Below are 24,870 nucleotides of genomic sequence, written 5' to 3'. Positions count from 1 at the left end.
GAACCTATCAGTTCTGGCTACCTATAAAGAAACCTGAACCTATCAGGTATGTACTAACTGACACACAGTTGTACTCAGTCTGACACACAGACTCCAACTCCTCACTCTCCACACAAGCTCCAAATATATATACAGTACAGCTCCTCCCCCTGATGTCCCGCCTTCCACTCCCCATAGGATGGAACTTTCCCTCCAAACCCATGACAGACAGGTAACATCAGTGCTGTATGTAACAGTGATGATGCCACAATTCCAGCTTTTTGATCATTGCTTCAATATTGTTTTCAACTTGAAAATCTGTAATCTTTCCTTTTTGAAGCTTTGAGCATATTTAAATGGTTGAAGGTATCTGGCAGATATGCTAATTTGATTAACCAGAAAAATCTGTCAAATGATTGCTAAGGTGAAATTGCTTCTCCATGAGGAATAATTTTATCTTGTCTCTCAATTCTCAGAAATGAAACAAAACTTTACCTCGTGATAGCCTACAAAATTCACAGTGTAGCAGAAGTTGGTGCTCACTTTGCAAAGTTTGTTCAAAAAGTCCTGAATGTAGTGACTTGCTTTTTATAAAATTGAAAATTTTTACTGCCTCATTTAGGGTCTCCTTTTGTTTTTCTGGTATCTTCTTAGCAGTTAGAGCTTCCCTATGTATGCAGCAATTGTACTAAGTCACCAACGGTATAATTTCCTTAATCCATGTTCCAAATTCATAAGCTTTCCAGACACAGTGGTGCCTCGCGAGATGAATTTAATTCGTTCTGCAGTTAATGTTGTCTTGCGAAAAATTCATCTTGCAAAACGCGTTTTCCCATAGGAATGCACTGAAATCTAATTAATGTGTTCCTATGGGCGAAAAAAGTCAGAACAAAGTCAAATTTGGTTTACAAAGGATTTATTAAGTGCTCTTTAAAGCCATACATATTGTGCAGATGATTTCAAAAATGTCAATTTAAAAAATTGTAACTTTTTAAACATCATAGAAAAACATTTAAAAATCAGCAAACATGAGGCAGGAACAAAAAACGGAAAACATTCATCTTGTGAAGCACAGCTATAGGAACATTCGTCTTGTGAGTCATCAACCCCATTGCCAAAACCATTTGTCTTGCAAGTTTTTTGTCCTGCGAGGCATTTGTCTTGTGAAGCACCACTGTATTGTTCATGCCCTGTCTGTGCTAATTCCAATACATTTCAACTAATCCATGTCATGAGATGTTATAAACTTTTAAAAGCTGTTAAATACTTCTGCTGTAGTGTGTACCAACAAAATGAATAGTATGTCTTCAAAAATATTTCTCTGTGAAGCACAGTGAGGTTGCATCAATATGCCTGTGCTTTCGTCTAATTGCAGTGCAAAGTAGGAAGACATACAAATTCCTTCTAATAATTGTTCCTTGATATTGGCTGAAAAACCATTGATTCGCTTCTTAACTGTGTCATTTGACAACGGTAGTAAGGACAGGTCCTTGGAAGCTTTCTCATTGATCAATGCAGAAACTATGATTTTTGCAGCGGTTCTTCCAGTTTTTGCTGTAAGTTGAAAAAACTTCAAATAAGGTTCTCACTTCATTTTCATTGTTACAACCAGTTGTAGTCTTTTTAACCATTTCCTTACTTTCCTGAAGCTCATACTCCTTACTTCTGAAAAAAATTGATGCTCTTTATCACATGTTCTATATGTTTAGTATTGAGGTATCTTGACAATTTTGTTAGTTTCATGGCCTTATTGGACAATATCTCGTAACACAGCACACACTGTGGCACTTGCTTATCTTTGGGACCTGTACACATGAAATCAATTGACATATATTTCTTGCTTTAATGCCAACACTTTTAAAGATGACTGGAAGAAGCTTAATTTTACTTTGAACAGGATGCACCCTCGTCGACAGCATCAGTTCTTTTACATTTCAAATTCATCCAGTGATCCATTCTGAGGCTCAGCCAAAATGTATTGTTACGAAATTCACTGCGGTAATATTGAAAAGTCACTTTACTCGACAATAACCAAACAGTTTTATTAGCAGAAATTGAAGAAGAAACACGATCACAAAGTCCAACCAAACACTCACTCACGCTGACACTGATTCCAACTCTCTTCCCACGGCTTCTGACTGTCTGTGCAGTAGCACAAAATGTCACGTGCTGTCTTCCAGCCACTCAGCATCATTCACTTGCATGTTCTCACCATGTGCAGAAATATCAAGCAGTTATTTGTTATCATAATAACGATTTGTTATTTCAATAACCAATTTTTACTTTTGTTTGTTTTAATGGTGGCAGTAGGTTAGAAAAGTCAGGTTTTACAGAAACAAGCAGGGGAAATTAAGATTTTGTTCTATATTTCCTTTTCATTAATTAATTAATTAATCCATACAATCTATTTTAACTGCAAGAGATCATGACATTTTTATGGACCCCCTGTAAGGACACTGTAGTCCCCTCCAGGAGTCCACAGACCACAGGTTAAGAATGTGTATACTATATGACTGGCAACCCATTGTCTGCAGAGATGGGGACATTGCCTGAGGTGATACCTGATACAGCAGGCTGAATTGGTGTATAGTTGACTTGCCCATAAAACATGATCTACCATGCTCAGGATTTCTAAATTTCTTCAGACATGCCATTTGTGGGTTTTTTTTCAAAGTATGTTCATCCTGTCAATGTTTCAATCAATTGTTGTTGTTGTTTAGTTGTTTAGTCGTGTCTGATTCTTCGTGACCCCATGGACCAGAGAACGCCAGGCCCTCCTGTCTTCCACTGCCTCCCGGAGTTGGGTCAAATTCATGTTCGTAGCTTCAATGACACTGTCCAGCCATCTCGTCCTCTATTGTCCCCTTCTCCTCCTGCCTTCACACTTTCCTAACATCAAGACCTTTTCCAGACTCTTCTCTTCACATGAGATGGCCAAAGTACTGGAGCCTCAGCTTCAGGATCTGTCCTTCCAGTGAGCACTCAGGCTTGATTTCCTTCATAATGGATAGGTTTGTTCTCCTTGCAGTCCAGGGGACTCTCAAGAGCCTCCTCCAGCAACACAATTCAAAGGCATCAATTCTTCGGTGGTCTGCTTTCTTTATGGTCCAGCTCTCACTTCCATACATCACAACAGGAAAAACCATAGCTTTGACTATGCGGACCTTTATCGGCAAGGTGATATCTCTGCTTTTTAAGATGCTGTCTATGTTTGTCATCACTTTCCTCCCAAGAAGCAGGCATCTTTTAATTTCATGGCTGCTGTCACCATCTGCAGTGATCATGGAGCCCAAGAAGGTAAAATCTGTCACTGCCTCCATATCTTCCCCTTCTGTATGCCAGGAAGTGATGGGACCAGTGGCCATGATCTTAGTTTTTTTGATGTTGAGCTTCAGACCATTTTTTGCACTCTTCTCTTTCACCCTCATTACGAGGTTCCTTAATTCCTCCTCACTTTCTGCCATCAGAGTGGTAGCATCTGTATATCTGAGGTTGTTGATATTTCCTCCAGCAATCTTAATTCCACTTTGAGATTCCTCCAGTCCAGCCTTTTGCATGATGTATTCTGCATATAAATTGAATAAGCCGGGGGACAATATACAGCCTTGTCGTACTCCTTTCCCAATTTTGAACCAATCAGTTGTTCCATATTCAGTTCTAACTGTTGCTTCCTGTCCCAGGTATAGGTTTCTCAGGAGATAGATAAGGTGGTCAGGCACTCCCATTTCTTTAAGGACTTGCCATAGTTTGTTGTGGTCCACACAGTCAAAGGCTTTTGCATAGTCAATGAAGCAGAAGTAGATGTTTTTCTGGAACTCTCTGGCTTTCTCCATAATCCAGCGCTTGTTAGCAATTTGGTCTCTAGTTCTTCTGCCCCTTCGAAATCCAGCTTATACTTCTGGGAGTTCTCTGTCCACATACTGCTGAAGCCTACCTTCAATCAATTACCTTCAATCAATTACAGTGGTGCCTCGCATAACGATCGCACCGTTGAACGATGAATCCGCATTGTGATGCAGATTTCCCCATCACTAATGCGAGGGCATGCTCGCATTACGATGGGGGAACAGGTGTTCGGCGGTTCCAAAATGGCCGCCAGACACCCAAAATGGCTGCCGGAACACAAAAACTGGCCGCTGGGACACCCAAAATGGCCGCCGGGGCACCCAAAATGGCTGCCGGAACAAAAAAATGGCCACCGGGATACCCAAAATGGCCACCGGAACACCCATAATGGCTGCCAGGACACCCAAAATGGCCACCAGAACATGGGAAAACATCGGAGAACGGTGAGTTTTGGGCCCATTTACTTCGTTTAATGCATTCCAATGGGTTTCCCCGTTCCGCTTAACGATGTTTTCCCATAGCCAAGGTTAATCCGGAACGGATTAACCTCGCTATGCGGGACACCAGTGTACCTTCAATCAATTACAGTGGGGTCTCTATTTAAGAACGTCCCTACTTAAGAACAATCCAACTTAAGAACAGCTCCATTTGCTAAATTTTGCTTCTACTTGAGAACAGAAATCCAATATAAGAACAGGAAAAAAAAAACCTTTCCTGCTCTTTTTTTAACCTTAGGTCATCTTAGGTTTAAAAAAATTCTCCCCATAGTGGTAGAGTACGTATTAACCAGCTTTGGTTAATGTACGAACACACCTCTACATAACAAAAAAACAGCCAGAATGGATTAATTGGTTTTCAGTCCATTCCTATGGGAAATTTTGCTTCAACTTAAGAACATTTCAACTTAAGAACACCATTTCAAAACGGATTAAGTTCTTAAGTAGAGGTTCCACTGTAGTTTCTATGGACGGAAAAGAGCAGATACGGATTAAATGGTTTTCAATGCATTCCTATGGGAAATGCAGATTCAACATAAGAACTTTTCAACTTGAGAACCACCTTCCAATACGGATTAAGTTCTTAAGTAGAGACCCCACTGTACCCCGAATGTTTTCAACAACAAAAACAAAAGGCTAATAAGAAACAAGAATTACAAGGTTTTAAGCAACTCTCAACTTCGCAAAAAGGGAGGATGTGGATGTGGTGGAGTATAAAACAGAAATGCTAGGGAATGCTAAATGTATTGCATGGTATCACAATAGAAGCAAAGATGAAGAAATAAACTTAAATAAATGTAAAGGTTCCCCTTGATATTTAGTCCAGTTGTGTCTGACTCTAGGGCTCAGTGCTCATTCCTGTTTCCAAGCCATAGAGCCAGCGTTTGTCCGAAGACAGTTTCCATGGTCACTTGGCCAGCGCAACTAAACATGGAATGCTGTTACCTTCCCATCGTGGTGGTACCTGTTTATTTACTCGCATTTACATGCTTTTGAACTGCTAGGTTGGCAGGAGCTGGGACAAGCAACGGGAGCTCACTTCGTCATGTGGGTTCGATCTTATGACTCCTAGTCTTCTGACCTTGCAGCACAGAGGCTTCTTTGGTTTAACCCACAGTGCCACCACATCCCTTAGCATTGCCCTTAACTAAAGTCCAATAGGATAAGTTTATTTTAATATTAAAACATAGGAAGGAAAAAAGAACATTTGGAAACAGAAGGAAAAAATATTTGGCCATAGACCGATAATACTACTTCCCAGAAATGGATAAGCTCTTGACCGTTTCATGAACACAAGAGAAACATAACTCCATAATGTTGCCTTTGGGACTACAGCTCCCAGAATCCCCCAGCTGTCCTGAGAAATTATGGAAGCTGTATTCCAAAAAAGTGATATTTCCAAGCTGTGGAGTGATACATTTGGTAATAAATACTTCTTAAAAGTGGTAATAGTGCTTATTTTTTATAAATGATACTTTTGTATTAACGCAACAGCCACCAATTTGTACCCAAATATCAAACACCAACCCCAGTTTGCCTAATCATATATTTAAATAATTATCCCTATGATGCTCAGTAAAGTTAACAATGACAGAAATGGAATCCAAATCATTTTTGTCTTTGCGTCTGCTGAGCCACCCATTTTTAAGCTACATATTGGCCTTTCTGGCATTCAGAAGATTTCCACATTTTAAGACCAGTGTTAGCCGCCTAGAGTGGTCATGTTACACATAGGCGGGATATAAATAGAATAAATAAATAAGTGTTTATTCAGCAAGAGTCTTTTGAGATCCTTTGTAGCGTTTGCCCCTAGTTATCCCTGGTTATCTTCCAACCACTGAGCACATGAAGGCTAACCAAACTCCTCTTTGCACGCTGCCACCAGCTGATCACTAAATCAACATACTTTTCTAAAGAAAGATGAAGGTCCATTCATCACTGACTTTTAAAATAAAACAGGTCTGTTGATTACAGATGTTTTGATAACAATTCATACACATCTTCATCAGGTTTATCAATCACCGATAACAATCTTCTATTTGATCTTACAGTTATTATACCCTCTTCTGACTAATCACACCTCAGATCTCTCAAATATCACTCTATCTCTCACGCCACTCTGATCTCTCTCTCTGACTCTGACTGACTCTTCACTCTCAGGCTCCGCCTTTTTTACCTCTCTTGGCTCCGCCTCTCAACAACATTAGCCTGCAACATGAATAATGCATGACTATTTAACATAATATAGGAGAACGCCACATCCTTCATCCCAGATATTTTATGTCTTTTTTTTCTGTATGTTTTTGTGTGTGCCTGTGTGCACACACAATGTACTAAACTGAATTGACTGCCATTACGAAACTGCTACCCTGCTTCAAGTTTACAGCACTATGCTCATCATGGAATCTTGGGCTGAGTTGATCCCAGATGGAGACTCTGGATTCTCATCTGAAATCTTGTATTTTTTATAGTTGTTTTCTTTCCCAAGTTGCATGCACACATCTATATATGTATATACTGGCTGGATAGCTCAGAGGCATGGGCATCTGGCTATGAAGCCAGAGGTTAGGAGTTTGATTCCCCGTTGTACCTCCTATGAGTACAACTAGCCTGTGTGGACGGGGGGCAAGCTGCACCCCCAGACGATAGGAATGGTAAACCACTTCTATGTATTCTTTACCTAGAAAACCCTGGAAATGGTTGCATAAGTCAGAGGTGACTTGATGACACGTGATTATATATGTTTGTATATTTGTACATTGGAAAGAGAGAGGTGCATATTGTATAATATACAGTATACACACACACTTATGCAATGTGAGCCTCTCTCTCTCTCTCTCTCCCTCCAGATATACAAATAGATAAAGGTGTATTTGGAATACATTACAATATCATATTAAATGGGAGAGGGATGACTTCCCGTCTATTTTAAGACCCAGCTGAATTTTCTGAAGCGCTCCACTGAATAACCAGTGCAAATTGTAATAAAAAACTCTAAGCACTTTATGCTTAGAAAGGTTGCAGTAAGTTGGAATCAAACTGACAACACATAAAATTATTAATATGGCCAAACTAATGGCATTCCGAACCAGTTGTACATAGGCAGTAGCAAAACTAAGAAGGAATTTAAAGTCAGTTTTATGTTTGTTTTCTTCTTGCCCAGCCTACATAAGTCCGGCAATAGACCATCAACTCCAGACAAACAGGTGTCAAGAGCTTCTGCTCTTGAACTAAGAGTCAAGCTGGACCTTTTCTAATAACAGGAAACATGCTTGGGAGCATACATGCTTTGGACTGTACCATATAGTTAGTTATGAACCTAAAAACCTAGGCTTATGAAACCAAGAAGCCTCCATGTCCGAAGGTATGGCATCTTATGCACATTTCTTTAGAAGCAAACTACACTGTGTTTGGCGAGCTTTCAAGGTGAATGGCTGTTTGCAGCAGAAACAGACTAGACTCCTTAAGAGTTGAAGGACTTTCATTTTTCCTATCATGAGGTTTTATAGTTGCATGTTTAATTTTCTCTTCCTTCCTTCCTTCCTTCCTTCCTTCCTTCCTTCCTTCATGACTGGTCACTGGGAGATAAGCCTGTGGCTCATGATCAAGTTGACTGTGCAACCAGATTTGGAAAAATGTGGAGATAGCTTTGACAAATGTGTCTTTGGGAGGGTAACATTTCCCCACCTTTTAACCACAAAGTATTGTTTTTCCATAACTCAGCAGGTTGGAACACTCAGGTGTCAGGAGTCTGAATCCCTGTTGTGCCTTCTAACAGAGTGGGTCAGCCCTGGTTGGGTTATGTGGCCTTCCACCTGTGCAGCCTTGGTCAAGCTGCAAGGTCCCACACCACCACCAGGCTGATGGATTGGTGACACTTCTGAATACTTTGCGCCCAGGAGGATCCCCACAAGGCAAGAGTGACCGCATGGCATATAAAACTATTATTGTTATACATTTAGTTATTTCTAATTGTCAAGCTGGTGCCTCATTTGTTTCTGACCAGTGGCACCACTGAAAAGCCATAGGTGCAGCCATTTCATCTGGCGTTCCATTTTCTTTTCTGATACAGTAAGAGAGACACACAAACGTGCAAATAAATGTCAACTATCCTCTGCACCTTCTGTAACATTCAGTGAAAGAGACAGAGTAACAGCCAAGTCACAACCAAAAGCATCCTTCCTCCAAAGTAAGCCGATGCAAGATTACCACCTGAGAGAGACCAGAGCAGGGTCCCTCAGTGCACCCACCCACACTGGATATGTCTTGCCAGCTAGGTGTGTCCTTATTTACAGCCTTGCATGACAACTGTCAAGATTTTCTTTTAAAAATAATGAAAATATTCAGGGTTCAGTAACAAAGCCATAGCTGGACAACTTTTATTATTACTGATAAAAAATGTTATAATGCTTTTTTGGATGACACCGCTCAGAATTTCCGTGGAGGGGGGGGGGAAGAAGGATATACTTTTTTGTGTGGCTTCTGGGAGGTGTAATCCCAAACTGACAAATCCCAGAATACCACCGGCACACATGCTGCCGGGCGACCTCTGGGAGTTGTAGTCCCACAACAAGTAACTTCCTCCCGTTTCCGTTCCTTGGGACCGAGCCGCCGCCCGCCTCGTCCCCCCCCCCAAGGCGCCCTTGCCTGATCTTGGAAGGGGTAGGCGGGCTCTGCTCCACCCCTGGCTTCGCTCCCGGGCTCATCGCGGGCTCGGGCGGTTGCCCGGGCGGACTCGCTCAGCCCGGCCCTGGGCGCGGCTACCGGGCGCCGGTTGCTCGGGCTGCCGAGCGCCCCCTGGCGGCGGGAGCGGGAAGCGTCGAGGGGGGGCGGACTGGGAGGCCGCGGCTGGCCAATGGCGGGCCGGGCCGCGCTCAGCTGGCAGGCACTTAAACGCGAGGCGGCGCGGCGCGTGGGCGACTCCGATTCCGAAGCCGGAGCAGCAGCAGCAGCGGCCGCGGCCACCAATGGGCTGGGAGAGTCGGCGCTCGGCTGCCCCGTGAAGCGCCCCGGTCGCGACGGGGAAGGTGCGGAGGAGCGGTCGCTCTTGGCCCGGCAGGTGAGAGCCGCAAAGGGGGCACGATCCCCGCTTCCTACCGGGCGGGGCTTGTGAGAGGCGCTTGGGCTTACCTTGGAGGAGAGCCACGGAGGTCGGGAGGGGGTTATTCGTACCCGTCTCGTAGGTGCCTTGAGGATGCGAGGCCACGAGAGCGCCGGTCTGCGCGCCCCTGCTCGGAAGTAAGTCTCGTTGGTCTCAGTGGGGCTTACGCCCAGGTAAGGGCGTGTGGGATTGTCGCCCTGTCTCGCTCATGGCTGTGCTTTCTGCATTGAGTCTTACTGCGTTGAGAAAGACGGAATAGAAGTTTAACTAACTAACTAACTAACTAACTAACTAACTAACTAAATAAATAAATAAATAAATAAATAAATAAATAAACGGGTTGACCTTCTGGAGAAAAGAGCACGTGAGCAGGACCTCAGAGAGATCCACTCCTGGTACAATAGCGCCACGGAGAAAAGGGACTTAGATGTAATTCGGAGTCAACGGTGCGGAGAAGCTTGTAGAAGTACCTTAGGAAATAAGGAGCGACTATCGATGGCGAGTCGGTGCCAAACGCTAGTGGGAAATGCGTCTTACCTCATTGAGTTTGTTCTGAGGAGGATAATTTGCTGGGTTTCTGTCCGGGAGAATCCGCAGTTGAAACCGGTTTTCCAAAGCGCCGCTTTAAAGCGCGGTTCTTCGAGGGTTTGTTTGAAAGGGTTACTCTTTCACTGGATAGCCGAATTCAGATGTTCCTGCACCGGAAAATCTAACCGAAAACTTGGCCTTTCGCAGAATGCCCAAAGAGCCCAAAGGTGCTGTCTTCTCATCGGTTTCCTATTCGACGACGTTTTCTTTAGCAACGTCTGAAACCTACGCGCTGCGCGCAGACGGCCGCGGCTGCGCCTGATCCCGCGCGGGTTTTTTTCCCCCCCCGAAAGCAAGACCCAGTACGGTTGAAGTCCGTCGGCCTTGCTTCCGAACAAGCCACGCGTCGGATCGCACGGCGCGACCGGTGGCGAGACTGTTGCCCGCTTGCCGTCGAGTCCGCGCGGTGGGTTGAGCCGCTTTCCGAGGCGCGCTTTCCTGCGCTCCGAGATGGCCGGCGGATGACTTAATTTTTAAAAGGCAATCCGTCGCTCTGGAGGGCGGCTAAAAGCGGGGAGCAGTTAGGCTGGGACCCCCCCCCCCCAAAAAAGAAGCGCGCAGGGATGTGTGGTGTTTCCAGATGCAGATTTCGCATCTGGCGCCGGCCGTGGCCTTTCCTCGAGGGCGTATTATCTCCAAATCCCTTCCTCCGATTTGGGTAAAGCTCTGCATTAAGACATTCCCGAAGGCTGTTCAGTAAGATCAATCAGACAGCAGGCGAGGGCCTCGCTCCGTGTAGACAGTGGATCGCTGCTCACCTGCTGGCCGGCGGTTCCGATGGGGCACCGAGCCGGTTTCGACTCCGAGTGCCGGAGAGCTGCCGTTGCTCCGCCGATCAGGCCAGGCTCCGAGGCGCCCTTTCCCCGGGAGCGGGGCAAAAATCCCCCGCGTGGGCGAAGCGCCTGGGATTTGCTGGGGTGGGGATGCGCTCTCTTTCCGTGGGGTTCGTAAGGGGTCCCCAGGAAGCGAGGCTTTCTTTCAGCGGGGCTGGTTTGCGCCTCTGTGAAGGGCTATTTGTTGGAACCGCATCTTCCAGAATCCCTGAGATTTTTGCGACGTATAAGGAGCTGCGTCTGTGATCACAGCAAAAATATCGGCGTGCCTGTTTTTCTTGCTTTGCTTAAGTGTCTGAAAGCCACGGGGGAGGCATTTTCCATAAACTTCCCATTTTGGTGTCTCCAACACCTTAAAGCTCTTCTCTGTTTGCCCCTATTCTAGGTGTGACCTTATTACAGCACTGTACTTGCAAGCTGGACTAAAAGCTTTCATACCAGCTAGCCTGGCGGAAAGGGAATAGCTGAAGATGTTCCTAGCATGGCTACATGCATATGAGATAGGTAGATGTAATCTAGTGTTAATCTTGTAAATGATTCTGGAAGCTACAGATTGTGTGCCATCCAGTTGATTCCAACTTAACAGAGTTTCTAAGTTGTGTGAAATATTTAAGGCGTGTTTTTTCCCCTCTTCCACTCAATGAGTTTCCAGAGACAAACACGGATTTCAACCCAGTTGAAAACTGTCCCCCAGGTCTCTGGGAATTTTAGTTTACAAAATACTCTCCAAGCAGTGTGAAAAGGATACGTTAGGGTCTCTCTAATGGTCTACACCTTGGGTGTTGTTTTCTCTGCTGAAGTTGGGACATTCATGCAGGGGGGTCAGGCTGATGCGGGGGTCTTGACTTAATTGGACTCTGTAGTTTCATCTGTAAGCCGGTAGCCAGAGTTGCTGGGAGGGGAAGAAGCCCGCTCGTAGCATTGCAGTCTTCTGATAGGAAGTTTGGCAAAGGAGCCCCACTGGCTTACCTTTCCCAGGACATGTGAGCATGCTTCTTCCTTCTCTGCGTGTGTCATTTGGGAAGATCCATGAGGGAGTGTAAGAACATTCTCCCCCGTAGGAGAGGGCTCCTTTCACCCCAGACTGGTTGGAAGGTCCCAAGAGGAAGCTCTTTTGTACCCACTGCTAGGCCTGTATTCTAACACCTTGTGTGGTCGTCATACTTCATTTCCCATGCTCACACTCCACATTAATGAGAATCAACTACTTCCTGATTACAGCCTGGAATTTTCTAGGACAGAAATGAGGTGCTTATTTATACAAATAATTACTTGCCCCCCCCCTTTTTTGGGTGGGGAATGTGACTCCCATCATTCTTATTATTGGCTAGGCTGGCTGGGGTTGATGGGAGTTGTAGTCCAACCAGAGCTGAGGGGCTGCAGGTTGTTCTTTTCCATGTGTACCATGGCATCTACCTTTCTAATGCTCTGATAACTGGTCCTTAGTACTTTTCTAAGTTTTGGCAGTTTATCTTTAAAATCTATGAAGACTTACAACACAGGGAATCAGCCTGCAAACCCAAATTCACAGGTTTAGAGGTTGGGGTGGATTTTTCTGGGTTTCTTTTAGGCTGAAATTCCTGTTAATAAGAATTTTAGCTTACAACTTACAAACCACCGCCATTGGGCTCACTCCATGCTTAGACTTTATTCTAAAATCTGTACTAAGAATTGGTGTGATTCACTTTCCCCAGTCTTGTCTCTGAATCACAATTTATATACTTGTAACCCGTTGCTGCTAAGACTGGGTGCGCCACAAAGGGATCACAAAGGCATTGTTCCTGCCTACGAAGCAGATTTACAGTTTGCCTACTCTTGGAATGCAAGGCTGGTTTCTCTGCGTCCAGAAGACTGCAGAAAGGAGAACCTAAAATATGATTTCTTCCTATGAGAGGTTAATGCTGTTTAATTAGAGGAATCTAAAGAGGGCAGGAAAGCAAGGTAGAGATCTATAGAATTACAAGTCATATGAAAATTACTCTTTTAAAAGCTTTGAAAGTTATTTGAAAGCTTTTGAGGGGGTGTGTCCAATGAAGGAAGTATTTTCAGGTTCATCTTTCCACCTCATCATTTTGCTGACAAACCCCCCCCCCCCCATTTAGAAACTTTTCAGACAAATTTGGTTTTTCTGATAATACTGATAATTCTGAGTCATTCAGAATCATAGCCTCTGGTTTAGATGGCATTGAGAAAAGATCAGAGATAATAAATGATGGATATGAACTTTTCATATTCCAGGGTGATACCCCCTTTCCCAGCAGGCTCTAGAGCCAAGTGGATGATGGCATCTTTATAATTCTTTCTGCAAGCCTCCCTGGGACACTTACTTTGTATCTGGAAAAGATGGAGCTGACTTGGATTGACAGAACCCCACAAAGAAATTCTTGTGTCCTTGTTGTAGCTGCTTTGCCTTGTCCCATTCCCCAAAGTACCCGTAAACTACTGTATGTCATGGTGTAAGATCTAGCTTTACCATGACATAATCAGAGCCGCTTCAGTAGTGGTGCTCAATCCTATGGAAAACTCTAGAGAACAGGAACTCTGAAAGTATTGAGTTGGATTAAGAGCTCGCTAGCTGCACTTAATTTCCACTGAAATCAGTGGTTGACATCTGGTAGTAAGCTGTAACTGAAGTAGGACCATTGAATCAGTGGAACTTTCACAGGCATTGGCTACACTGATTCAGTACACTGATTTACTCCTGGATTTCAGCCATTGATTCAGTTTGCCCCATTGGTTTCAATGGGATTGAAGCTCAGCTATCCAAGCCCTATTCAGACATTACTAGATCCATTGTACTGTAATTGAAAGTTACAGGCAAGTGTCTTGCCCTGCGCCATCTGTCATCACTTTCTCCTCACAGAAGGCCACATTCCTGGCAAATGGGGACATGGGTTCCTGGAAACAAGCTGTGGAAAAGAGAACATCTGTTGCTTTTGCTTTGATTGAAGGCTTCTAAAGTAATGGAAAAGGTATGGTAGTCAGTGCTTGGTTGTCATATGCAAAATATTCCAAAATTATGTACATATGAGCCTTCTCAGTGCTAAAGATCATCAGAGGAGGCCCTCTTCTTGATCCTATTGCCAGCACTGGGAGAGTTGATGGGGATATGAGAAAAGGCCTGCTCTGTGGCTGCTCCTACATTATGGGACACTCTCCCTTGGGAGATCAGGCTGGCCCCCTCCCTTTTAACTTTCTGCCGGCAGCTGGAGACCCACCTTTTCAGGCAGACTTTCAGCAATCATGACTGAGTCCTTGAATGCCAGTTTTTAGTTAAGATAGTTCTTAATGTTTTACATATTTCTAATCAATGTGTTTTAATCATTTTATAGTTTGATTGGTTTTTAATGTATAAATTGTTGTTATTTAGTCATGTCCGACTCTTGGTGACCCCATGGACCAGAGCATGCCAGGCCCTCCTATCTTCCACTGCCTCCCGGAGTTGTGTCAAATTCATGTTGGCTGCTTCGATGACACTGTCCAACCATCTCATCCTCTGTCGTCCCCTTCTCCTCTTGCCTTCACACTTTCCTAACATCAGGGTCTTTTCCAGGGAGTCTTCTCTTCTCATGAGATGGCCAAAGTATTGGACCCTCAGAGTCTATCCTTTTTAATACTGTGACTCACCTTGAGTCCTCTTATCAGGACAAAGGCAGCAGACAGACAGACAGACAGATCAGTTGCATCTGATCTGCAGTAATGGTTGAATATATATTTATACCTTATATCATTGGGGTGGTACAACAGTCAGAATGCACTAAGGCTTCCTTGTGCAATAAATAAGGAGAATTAGACATGGGATATTTGTTTTCCTGGGGATACAGATGTTAATATCGTCGCCACAGATACCTGGGAAAACTGGACCCCCCCTTCCAAACCAGCAGGTACACTTACTGCTCGCTGCATGGCACCAACATCATTTTTGTTGCACCAATCTGGGAATCAGGCTTCCCTGCCTTCCCACACAACCGACCACTCAACAGCTGAGTGGGGAGACTTTGCATCCCGTCTCCTCACCAGAGTGGTTGGCGGTGTGGGGAGGCAGGAAAGTGCTGGTTGGGTAATTGCAATGAGAACAATGCTGGCTGTGTGCACTGTGTGGGAAGTGGAGCTGCTGTTTTGGGTGGAGGGTCCAGTTTTCTCAGAAACCTGTGGTGCCGATATTCATATTCAGATCACCAGGGATACAAATATAAATATCCCATGTCTAATGAAAATAGCAAAAGCAAAAACTTGGGTTAGAGCTTCCACATCGACTTCAAAGTGTTAATGATGACGTATAAAGCCCTAAACGGTTTGGGACCTTGGTATTTGGCAGATCGCCTTCTCCCACCCAGATCTACCCGAATTACTCGGCATAGCCAGGAGGGTCGGTTGAGGGACCTAATGCCAAGAGAGGCCCGGAAAGAAAGAACAAGAAACCAGGCCTTCTCGGCAGTGGCCACTCTGCTCTGGAATAACCTCCCATCAGTGATCCGCCTGGCTCCCTCGCTGGATGTTTTTAAGAGCCATTTAAAAACTTGGCTCTTCAGGCACACTTTCCCTCATGTCAGTTCCTGAATTCTATTTTTCTGTTCTTTTATTCCCCATCTTGATCATATTATTGTTCGAATGTTATTATGATTATGAATGTTGTTTATTTTTGATTATGATATTTTTATTATTTAATGATTTTATGAGTAGACGCTGTCTAGGGGGGCGGAGTATAAATCGAATGAATGAATGAATGAATAAAGTAAAAACCTAAGTATGCATTTCTTTCTTTCTTTTTCTTTCTTTCTTTCTTTCTTTCTTTCTGACCATGAGTGGACAAAATCCATTGATTTTGCAAAAGAGATCATACAACATTTACAGTTCTCTTGCCAACTGACAATCACCCTAAATTTCTGCTAAGTTAAGTGTCCTCAAACAATTAAGCTCTCTGAGCTTTAGCACCCCTATTTCTGTATATAACTATTGATGTGAAGCATGACCCTAATTTGGAAATAGATGTTCATTTCCACTCTTAAATCTGTGCCTTCCTAAGACTTCCCAACATGGGCGTGGGCAGCCTATGGCATACAGGAGGTGGTTGGGACTACAATTCCATAAACTCTAGCCAGCACAGCCAGTGGTGGGGGATTGCTGAGATTTGTTGCCTACAACATCTGGAGGGCTACAGATGGACCACCTCTTTTCTCATTGTTAAAGTTGCAGTAAGATTGTTCTAATGCTGACAGTGGTCTGTATTTCACCCTTAACGTTTTCAGTTAGCTGAGCACACAGAAATAATGGATATGCAGATAATACACTTGGAAGCTGTTAGCTTCCAGCACCAAATATTTACTTGTAAATAGGAGTTATAATGCAATGCTCAATTTCATCAACCCAAATATATTTAAGCATCATCCTATTGGCCTGTTGGTCTCTGTTACTATTATAACAAGCAGTATTCTTGATACTCTGAGAGTGAAGTCCTGCAGACATTTAACTGGAATGAAGCCCTGTTGAACACAATGAGAATTTTGAATAAACATATACAGTATAGGATTGCAGGGTTCGTAAACTATTTAGTTGTGGCTGATAGATTTCCTAACAGAAGTTTGACTCTTGAGTGCTCACGGTCCAGTTGTCTGAATTTACATTAGAAATTTTTTTTGAAACCAATAATGAAAATCCACCTACACAAATACTTGCTTTCTGACATGGAATGACAGCATACAAGATTTCCATTAAAACTTGTTTGTTGATAGCTTCTGAAATGGGGACCTTTTTATTGTTACCATGCCCTTTGTGCTATGCCACCATGACTAGGAAGGAGGAATTGAGCCAGTGTTTACTAGAAGCATTTCTCCCATCTTCAGAAGCCTGTGTGGCTTAGAATTGTCTGCTATTTCACCATGGCTGTCTTGGCAGAGTGTGGAAATTTAGTGGCTTAGAAAGCTCTGTCTGTACAGTGGATAAAAGTTCAGGGACCTACAATGCAGAATTAGCTTCAAGTCTCTCTTCGATAGACCACTTCTTATTGTTAGTTCTCCTTGGCCGGCACTTGCTGTCTCAATAATTCACTCAGAGACACTGGTAAGAGAAAACAATAAACTGTTTCATTTACTCGTAGTTCTTCACAGGAAAACAAACAGAAAAATATTAACTGGTTACATGAACGGATATTAACTGGTTAACTAGCTTGACTACATGGCTCAGTCTAAAAGGGTGTAGGAAAAGAACTCTTAAATAGGGAGGTGTGGCTCTTCAAAATTCTGAGGCAGAGAGGAAATAATCGCCTGGTAGTGGATTAATTGACATTCACCCCAGTTCAGAAAAGACCCTTCTAGCCAAAGCTTCTTAAAGGCATCATATATAGGTTGCAATATTTCCAACAATCTATTCCTTACACTGCTGTGTTTTCAATTGTGTTAGAAGAGAGGAAGTCTCATCAGTTGGAGCTTTAGACGAGTGGGCAGAGTCCAGTTGGTGATTTATTTATTTATTCTATTTGTATGCTGCCCCATTAGCGCAAACATTTCTTTGGGCAGTTTACTAGATTAAAACAAGACTCCCAAAACCCCACAATAACAAAAAAATAGTACATTCAAAAACAATATGGAAACGCACAAACAGTAATTAAATCATAAATGACCCTATAAAAGCTAGAATTAGTTAAAAAAACATGACAACAACTAGGAGAATCAGTTATTTATACTTGTGTAAGTGAAGTCAGTTAAACTGCCACTAATTAATGAAGTACTGGTTGCATTCCTGAGCATGGATCCAATAGTGTGACTTGGTGGATGCCCAGGAACTCAACTAGCATCTCGTTAATTAGTGATAATTTGGTATGATGACTTAAACAATTCCACTTACACAAGCATAAATCACCAACTGGATTCTGGGCCCACCTCCAATGAAGGAGTAATTCGGAGAGTTATAATGCAAGAAAAGCCATTCCCATAGCTAGAATGCTAAAGGGCAAACAAACCTGCTTTAATACTGAGGATATAGCCTAAAAGAGTCAGAAATTGGGAGTTGGGTTGAATTGTGTTGTTTGTGTTCTTGGATTTCTTATTCATCCCAAAGCATTTCAGAAATGTTAAGTATCCTAGGATCTCTGTTTTGGAGGATGTGGAAAAGCGCTCTCCAGCTGAGGATCTGTTCCGGCTGTATGCGTTCTATTGCTGTGCTGTAGAGTAAAACCAGACACTTCAATTCTGGAATTCTCTGCCTGGAATTGGATATAGCCAAAATATCTTCAGTCAGGTGGTCTTTTTGGCCGAGGCTGGCTGACTGGATCTGAAGTTTGATATTACTATTATTCAGTTATACTTTAAAGTATGTGGCATGCACATGGGTTGAGAGGAAGGCACTAGCTCTGCCCCCATCATCGCTTTAATCACAGAAATGAGACTGGGCGAAGCAGGAGGGCTTGCCTGCCCCCCCTTCTTCAGACAGTTGTGTTTCCATGATCAAAGAAATGATGCACTTCTCTTAGTGCATGTGGGCTCTGCATGTTCAAGCACAAGCGACAAAGGCTGGTGTGCAAGCGTGTGCGAGCAGAATGCAAACCGAAAAGAACTCCCTCCCTTATGGGATTAAATACAATTTACTGTGCTCCATATTAGAATAAGACAAAAGGGGGGAGATACACAGCATGCACTATCAAACACTTAAGAAACAGAGTGCTTTAAATTGTATCAACCTGGCATATTTTCGATATGCTTCTTTTTTTAAAGGACACACTACAAAGAAATGCAGAAAATTATTTTTAAAACACTTAACACTGGGCCTCATGATACTCATGGCTGTATCCTGTATAGGTCACCATACATTTTGCATGCAGAAACACAGGTATAAAACTTTATTATTAAAGTTGTTACCTTTTCTACTAAATCAGAGCAGTTTAACAATTCATATGTCAAAGTGTTTTTTTAAAAAAGCAAATGGCACATACTAATCTCATAAGAAACCTTTTTCTAGGAATAGCCAGAATTTGCCTTATACCCTTCTTATCCTTTTTTCTTACACTACTGAATGAGAATTAGTTAATCATTATGTAGAAACACCAGTCCTTTACAGATTTGAAAACAATGTTTCCCAATCAACCCTTTGCCCAGCACCATTTTGCCTACTTCGTTAATAAACTGTATGATGGGTCAAATGTAAATGAAGAATAGTTTGAGAATAGTAATGCAAGACTGAGTCTTTCAAGATCTGAGTCCTTTCATCAGAGACTTATTCATAAAGTAGTGATGACTTTATGTAAAGGAATTACTAAAGAGCAAGGAATGACGTTCCTATTTAATCATTAGCTAATTGTCTTTCACTAGTATACAAAAAAAGGGAATAGATTTCAACAGATGGGAAACCCTGACATCTGAGCGTTCAGCCTGGAGGCAGGCACTGCATCGCGCCCTCTCCCAATTTGAAGAGACCCTTGTCCAGCAGGCCGAGGCAAAGAGGAAGTCACAAAGGAAGCAAAACCAGGGAGCTGGACAGGGGACAGATTGGATTTGTCTTCAGTGTGGAAGGGATTGTCACTCTCAAATTGGCCTCCTCAGCCACACTAGACGCTGTTCCAAGTCCTCCATACAGAGCACGTTACCATAGTCTTTCGAGACTGAAGGATGCCTGACTAACTAACAAAAAAGGGAAGAAATTAAGCAGGGACTCAGTATTCCCAGAAGACTTTTCATTTATCTGATGATTTGCTTGTTCTGAAATCCTATTGGATATTTACATGTATGCAAGAGGAATTACTGAAGTCGCCGCCACTCATTAATGAAGTGCCATTCACATTATATACCAATTGCACACCCAGCACCTTGGCAATTAGCTACTTCTCACTGTTTCTCTTTTGCCTGTGTAAATAGCCAATAGGATTTGGTCCATTTTGATAGTATTGGTAAGATAAAAGCATTGGGGATCATCATGATTAAAGTTTTAACATTGAGTTTAATACATGAAGTTGTTTGCCATTATTTAAATGGCAGACCTTTCTCTTCTTGTGACAATAAGATTATAAAATTATGAAACAGGATTAAAAAGAATAGATTATGGGCTGAAAATTAAATCATTTTTAAACTGCTCCTTTTATTTGTCTGTAGTGTGTCCTTTAAAAATGGAGGTACTGTATCTCCAAAATATACCAGGGCAGTAAAATAAATCTGGCTTTCCTATTCTTGTTTGTAATAGTACAGAATATAGCTCGAAGAACCCCACAGCTAGAATAGCACTGAGGAATACCCCTTTGCCCAGCTTTCTTGTCATAATTGTGTTCTCAAGATGCAAATCCATGGATTTACAAACAGAAGTTTTTTTTAATTTTTTTTTCATAATCCAGTCTCCAGGACTAGATGATGTACTAGCAAATATCTATGAGCGCTAGTGCAAGAAGACGTTGGTTTTGATGTGTTGAACAGATATCTCTAGTTTTTTATATTCCATTCAACTCTTACTATAATATAATGTCTTGAAGCCTCAATTTTTAATTGTCTTGAAATTAGAAAATGAAGCAGTAACCATCAAACTAAGTTGTGTTTTGTTGTTTTTTCTAGGAACACACAGCATAAGGACTAATTAAATCTACCTCTGCTGGCGATTACTAAGACTATTTGCATTCCTTCTCTATTCATTGACTCCCTTTTTTCTAGAAACTCTAATGTGGTTGTAATCCACAATTTCTAACATTGCGTCCCAGTAGCACTGTGTGGCTGTTCACCCAAAAGGCATTTCTAAACAACTTTAATCTAGGTGGATCGTCTCAGAAAATAGGCAGCACCATGGAATGGGTCTAAAACAGTCAAAACAAGGAAATTAAATTTTAAAAGAAACATTAAAATTAACAACTGGACAGCTAAGAAATCTCAACTCAACTAATGAGTGAATTTCTAAACACCTCCTTCAATTTTTGGCTTGAATCTGAAACTTAAATTCAGAGGCCAAATTGTTTTTCAAAGATTATCATAATCAGAGTTAGCCTTGCGTATTTTCATAAGCAGTGGGAGGATTTCTATGACATGTCAGGTTTTTTTTGTTCAGCCTATGTTTGAGCTTATGGGTGGATTGGAACATGTTTATAAGTGATCTGGTGAGAAAGGCCAGATTACTCCTGAACATGTTTGAACTTGCTTGTGGTTTCAAATGTAGGTTGCAGAGAAAATGAGAAATGTCATAGAAATCCTCCCCCTAGTTATAAGGACTTGTCCTGGTAATTTAGAATCACATTTGCTCATGGACTTTCAGAAGTATTTTACATTATTTTGAAAGAGCTACCTTTCCACACACCCTTTAATTATTTTAACACTCCATACACACAAAAAGTTCACAGCTATCTGCTCAAACCTACTGGATTTGACAAAAGTACTATCTGCATCTTGCTTAAGCTGAAAAGCATAATTAAGGCTTTCCAGTAATTTAAACAATAACTTCTCATTAACCAACAAATGATTTAGTGCTGTATTCGTCACTGTTCTGTGTTAGAGTTGAGCCATGCATAGTTTGACCCTAGCTTTCTCTGGACTGAAGCCATTTTCATGTGGTTGGTGCAACTTTAATACTCACTTTTCTAGCACATAGAATTAAAACTTGCACTATTTCTCTTTGAAAGCTAAGATTGGTTCACCTGAACCACGATCCTAGTATTGTCAGCTTCTCATCAGAATGAAGAATTAGCTAAACTGGGTACTTCGAAACAAGAGAAGTAACTGGAATGCCAAACCTGGTTATCTCCGGACTGAGGCTTAAGCAAAAATAAAATGATAAAATGGAGTATACCATTTTAGGTTACAGGTTAGGGGGCGCCACATAAAATAACAACAACATGCTACTTGCAAATGGAACACAAGCACAACTGTGACTAGTGATCCAGTGATCCCTTTTTTAGCTGAGTTTTGTCCATGGCCTCATGCTTTGATTTACTCTCGTCTTTTGGTTATTTTTCTGCCTAATTATAGAGTCAAGTTTTAATTAAGGGACTGTGGGGAAAGCACTGTAAGTAGCTTTAGAATTTAATTGTCTTTGATGCCATGTGTAACTGATGGGGCGTGCCATTTTGGTTTTCTAGGATGGCTCGTAGAGTTTCTACTGTCGGCGTGCTCCTTCTCTTTGGACTGCTGCTACCCACGGTAGAAGGCAAGAGGAATCGTGGATCGCAAGGTGCCATCCCTCCTCCCGACAAAGAGCAGCCCAATGATTCAGAACAGACGCAGGCGCAGCCAGGCTCCAGAACCCGTGGGAAGGAAAAAGTCAAAGCTCCTCCTACTGAAGAAGTCCTGGGGTCGAGCCAAGAGGCACTCCTTGTCACTGAGCGAAGGTATCTGAAGCGGGACTGGTGTAAAACACAGCCGCTCAAGCAAACCATTCACGAAGATGGTTGTAACAGCCTGACCATTATCAACAGGTTCTGTTACGGCCAGTGCAATTCCTTCTACATCCCAAGGCATGTTCACAGAGAGGAAGGGGCCTTCCAGTCCTGTTCCTTCTGCAAACCTAAGAAATTCACCACTATGTTTGTGACACTGAACTGCCCAGAGCTTCAGCCGCCAAGGAAAAAAAAGCGGATCACACGAGTGAAGGAATGCCGTTGCATATCCATAGAATTGGACTAGGGGATAAACAGCTGTCAGTTGTCTTTGCCATCTTGATTACATACAGAAGCTTGCTTTTATATTTCTGAGTTGGATAGAGATCAAAGAGAATCACAGCAAACAATGCATGCTCTCTTTGTGGAAGTGTGAAGTTAAGAAATCATGGATATCGAGTCACACTACCATTTGTGGTACAAATAGTCACTTTTATATCTAACAAAAAAGATGGGGAAAAGGTGTGTGGTCCTTGTACACAATCCACAGGCACGGTTGGGTGATAACTTTATTAAACTTCTTTTAAAAAGTGACATGCATAAGCAAGCTTTCAACTGTGTTCAGGTTTTCGCCAGGCAAGGGCACTACAAAGCTGTGGATGAAGCAGAATAAGCATAGACGTTCTTAAGGTGTGCTTGCTAGTTCCCTTTGCTAAAAGTAATTTTCAAAATGGGAGCTGCAGATTCATCAGAAGTGTAGGCTTCAGATTCTACCTCTTGTGGTATTGATTGAAACGGGGAACAAAATGCTGAATCACTGGTGACCCTTCGTCTTACAATGAATGGGAGCAGCGTTCTGAGCAATACCAGGACAGGTGGAAGATGAAACCTGTACCTCTGATTTGAGTTTGCTGCTACCCATTCTGAAACTGTTACCAAGAATCTGGCATGCACATCTGGCCGCAATTTTTGGTTCTTCTGCATAATCCACAGCTCTGTAGCGCCCAGCCTGATGAAGCCCTGTAAAGGGGTCAAAAGGTAGTTTATGCATGTAATTCTTTTTTGGGGGGGTCTAATAAAGGCCTCACTCTTGATTTTGACTTTTTATATCTGCAGCCATCTTTCTACCTAGGTTCAGTATCTCACAAACTCACTTGAGTGCCAGGCTTCCTCCATTGTGATGCCCATCTTTCACCAAAAGCCATGCCATTGTTATCTATAACAGTTATAGGTTGAAAGTTATAGTGGTGCCTTAACTTATGAGCTTAACCCATTCCGGAATGGTGTTTGTAAGTAAAAATGTTCGTAAGTCAAATCAGCATTTCCCATAGGAATGCACTGAAACCCGATTAATTCATTCTGGCTGTTTTTTGTCAGATGGCCTTGTCGCCATCTACTGTTAGCTATTTGAATTTCCTACCATTTTCCCTTTCATTTTTGTCTTCGTAAGTCAAAGCTCTGTTCGCAAGTCAAAGCAAAATTATGTGAACAGAGCTGTTCATAACTCAAAATGTTTGTAGGTCAAGGCTTTTGTAAGTCAAGGCACCACTGTACTTTCTAGAGGATGTGTTAAAGGGTTACAGTGGTAGACTGTTACAGAAACACTTCTTGCACGTATTACTGAATAAATAATAAATGGTTTAATTGTGACTTTAAGGAAACGTGAATAAAATCAACTTATTTGGATGGAAAACAGAGTTTAGGCATAAAGAAAGGGATTTATTTTTATTTGTTTAAAAAGATAATAGGCAAGTGGAAAAGAGGGAAGTCTAGAAAATAGATTTGAAGAAAGTAATCTGCCAAGTTATTCTACTGATACATTGAATGTATTTTAAAAGACATTTCTGAAGCACTAACATCTGTCCTTGGATGCAGTACTTTTTGAACTAAACTCTAGTTCTTAATTCACCATTACACATTTTATGGTGACTATGTCCCATATCTACATATATTTGTCTATATCTGAGAATGTATATTTGCATATACCACCTTTTTATTTCCATACACCAGTTTACACTACTCAAGTAATCCAGATAACAAAGAAAACACAGTCATCCGTGACACCAGTATGCATGCAGACATCAGCTGACATGGATTTTTCCAACAATCATTCACTTCCTCAGCTCTCTTTCACTGTTAAAAGATTTGCAGTGTTGTGATGATGGACATTTTTGAGGGTGCAAATGGCTATAGAGTGTTTAAACAACCCCCCTCAGATATTAAGAAATCCCTCATCTGTGCTGATGCACCACACCTTAACGTTAATGAATTAAGGGCCCATGTCCACGAAGAACATGTATTCTTTTAAATGTTGTCAGACTGTTAACTTGCATCAGCTTCAGCCCAAGTGTTGCCAATTTTTGGTGCCTAAATATTGTTCCAATATTAATTCCAGAAACCCCGGCCAGCATGGCATTCTCAGAGTTCTGGTACAGCAGCTGGCGACATCTCTCCAGCTGCTCTAGTCAATGCATCCAATGTTGAGGAATGTCAGGAGTTGCAGTCCAGCATCATCTGGAGACTCCTTGGCTATATCATGTAGTCTAGGTTCTTCTTAAAACTGAATCCATGGCCTCTTCATTGTGTGGTCTTGACCCACTCATGACTTTAGGAAATATGTGAAGGTAGAGGGTTGTAAAATCTTTCAAAATGGTCAGTACAGGAACAATCCATGTTAGAATTGTACTTCATTTACTTGGAGCTTCTTAGGAGACCCAGTTGGCTTCCAGGAGGACATTTATAGAATCCATC

The 24,870-nt window shown here is 42.3% G+C and overlaps 1 protein-coding gene across 1 annotated transcript; it reads left to right on the top strand.

Moving 5' to 3' along the window:
• The first annotated feature begins 9,244 nt into the window (after nt 1-9,244).
• Nucleotides 9,245-23,442, top strand: GREM1 (gremlin 1, DAN family BMP antagonist). The gene is made up of 2 exons (XM_020806179.3): nt 9,245-9,381; nt 21,883-23,442. The coding sequence occupies exon 2, from the start codon at nt 21,884-21,886 to the stop codon at nt 22,424-22,426; it is 543 nt and encodes a 180-aa protein (XP_020661838.3). The 5' UTR covers nt 9,245-9,381; nt 21,883; the 3' UTR covers nt 22,427-23,442.
• The last annotated feature ends 1,428 nt before the right edge of the window (nt 23,443-24,870 follow it).

The sequence above is a fragment of the Pogona vitticeps genome, chromosome 1 (assembly GCF_051106095.1).
Source record: "Pogona vitticeps strain Pit_001003342236 chromosome 1, PviZW2.1, whole genome shotgun sequence".
NCBI lineage: Eukaryota > Metazoa > Chordata > Lepidosauria > Squamata > Agamidae > Pogona > Pogona vitticeps.
This window is presented reverse-complemented; position numbering and strand designations above follow the sequence as displayed.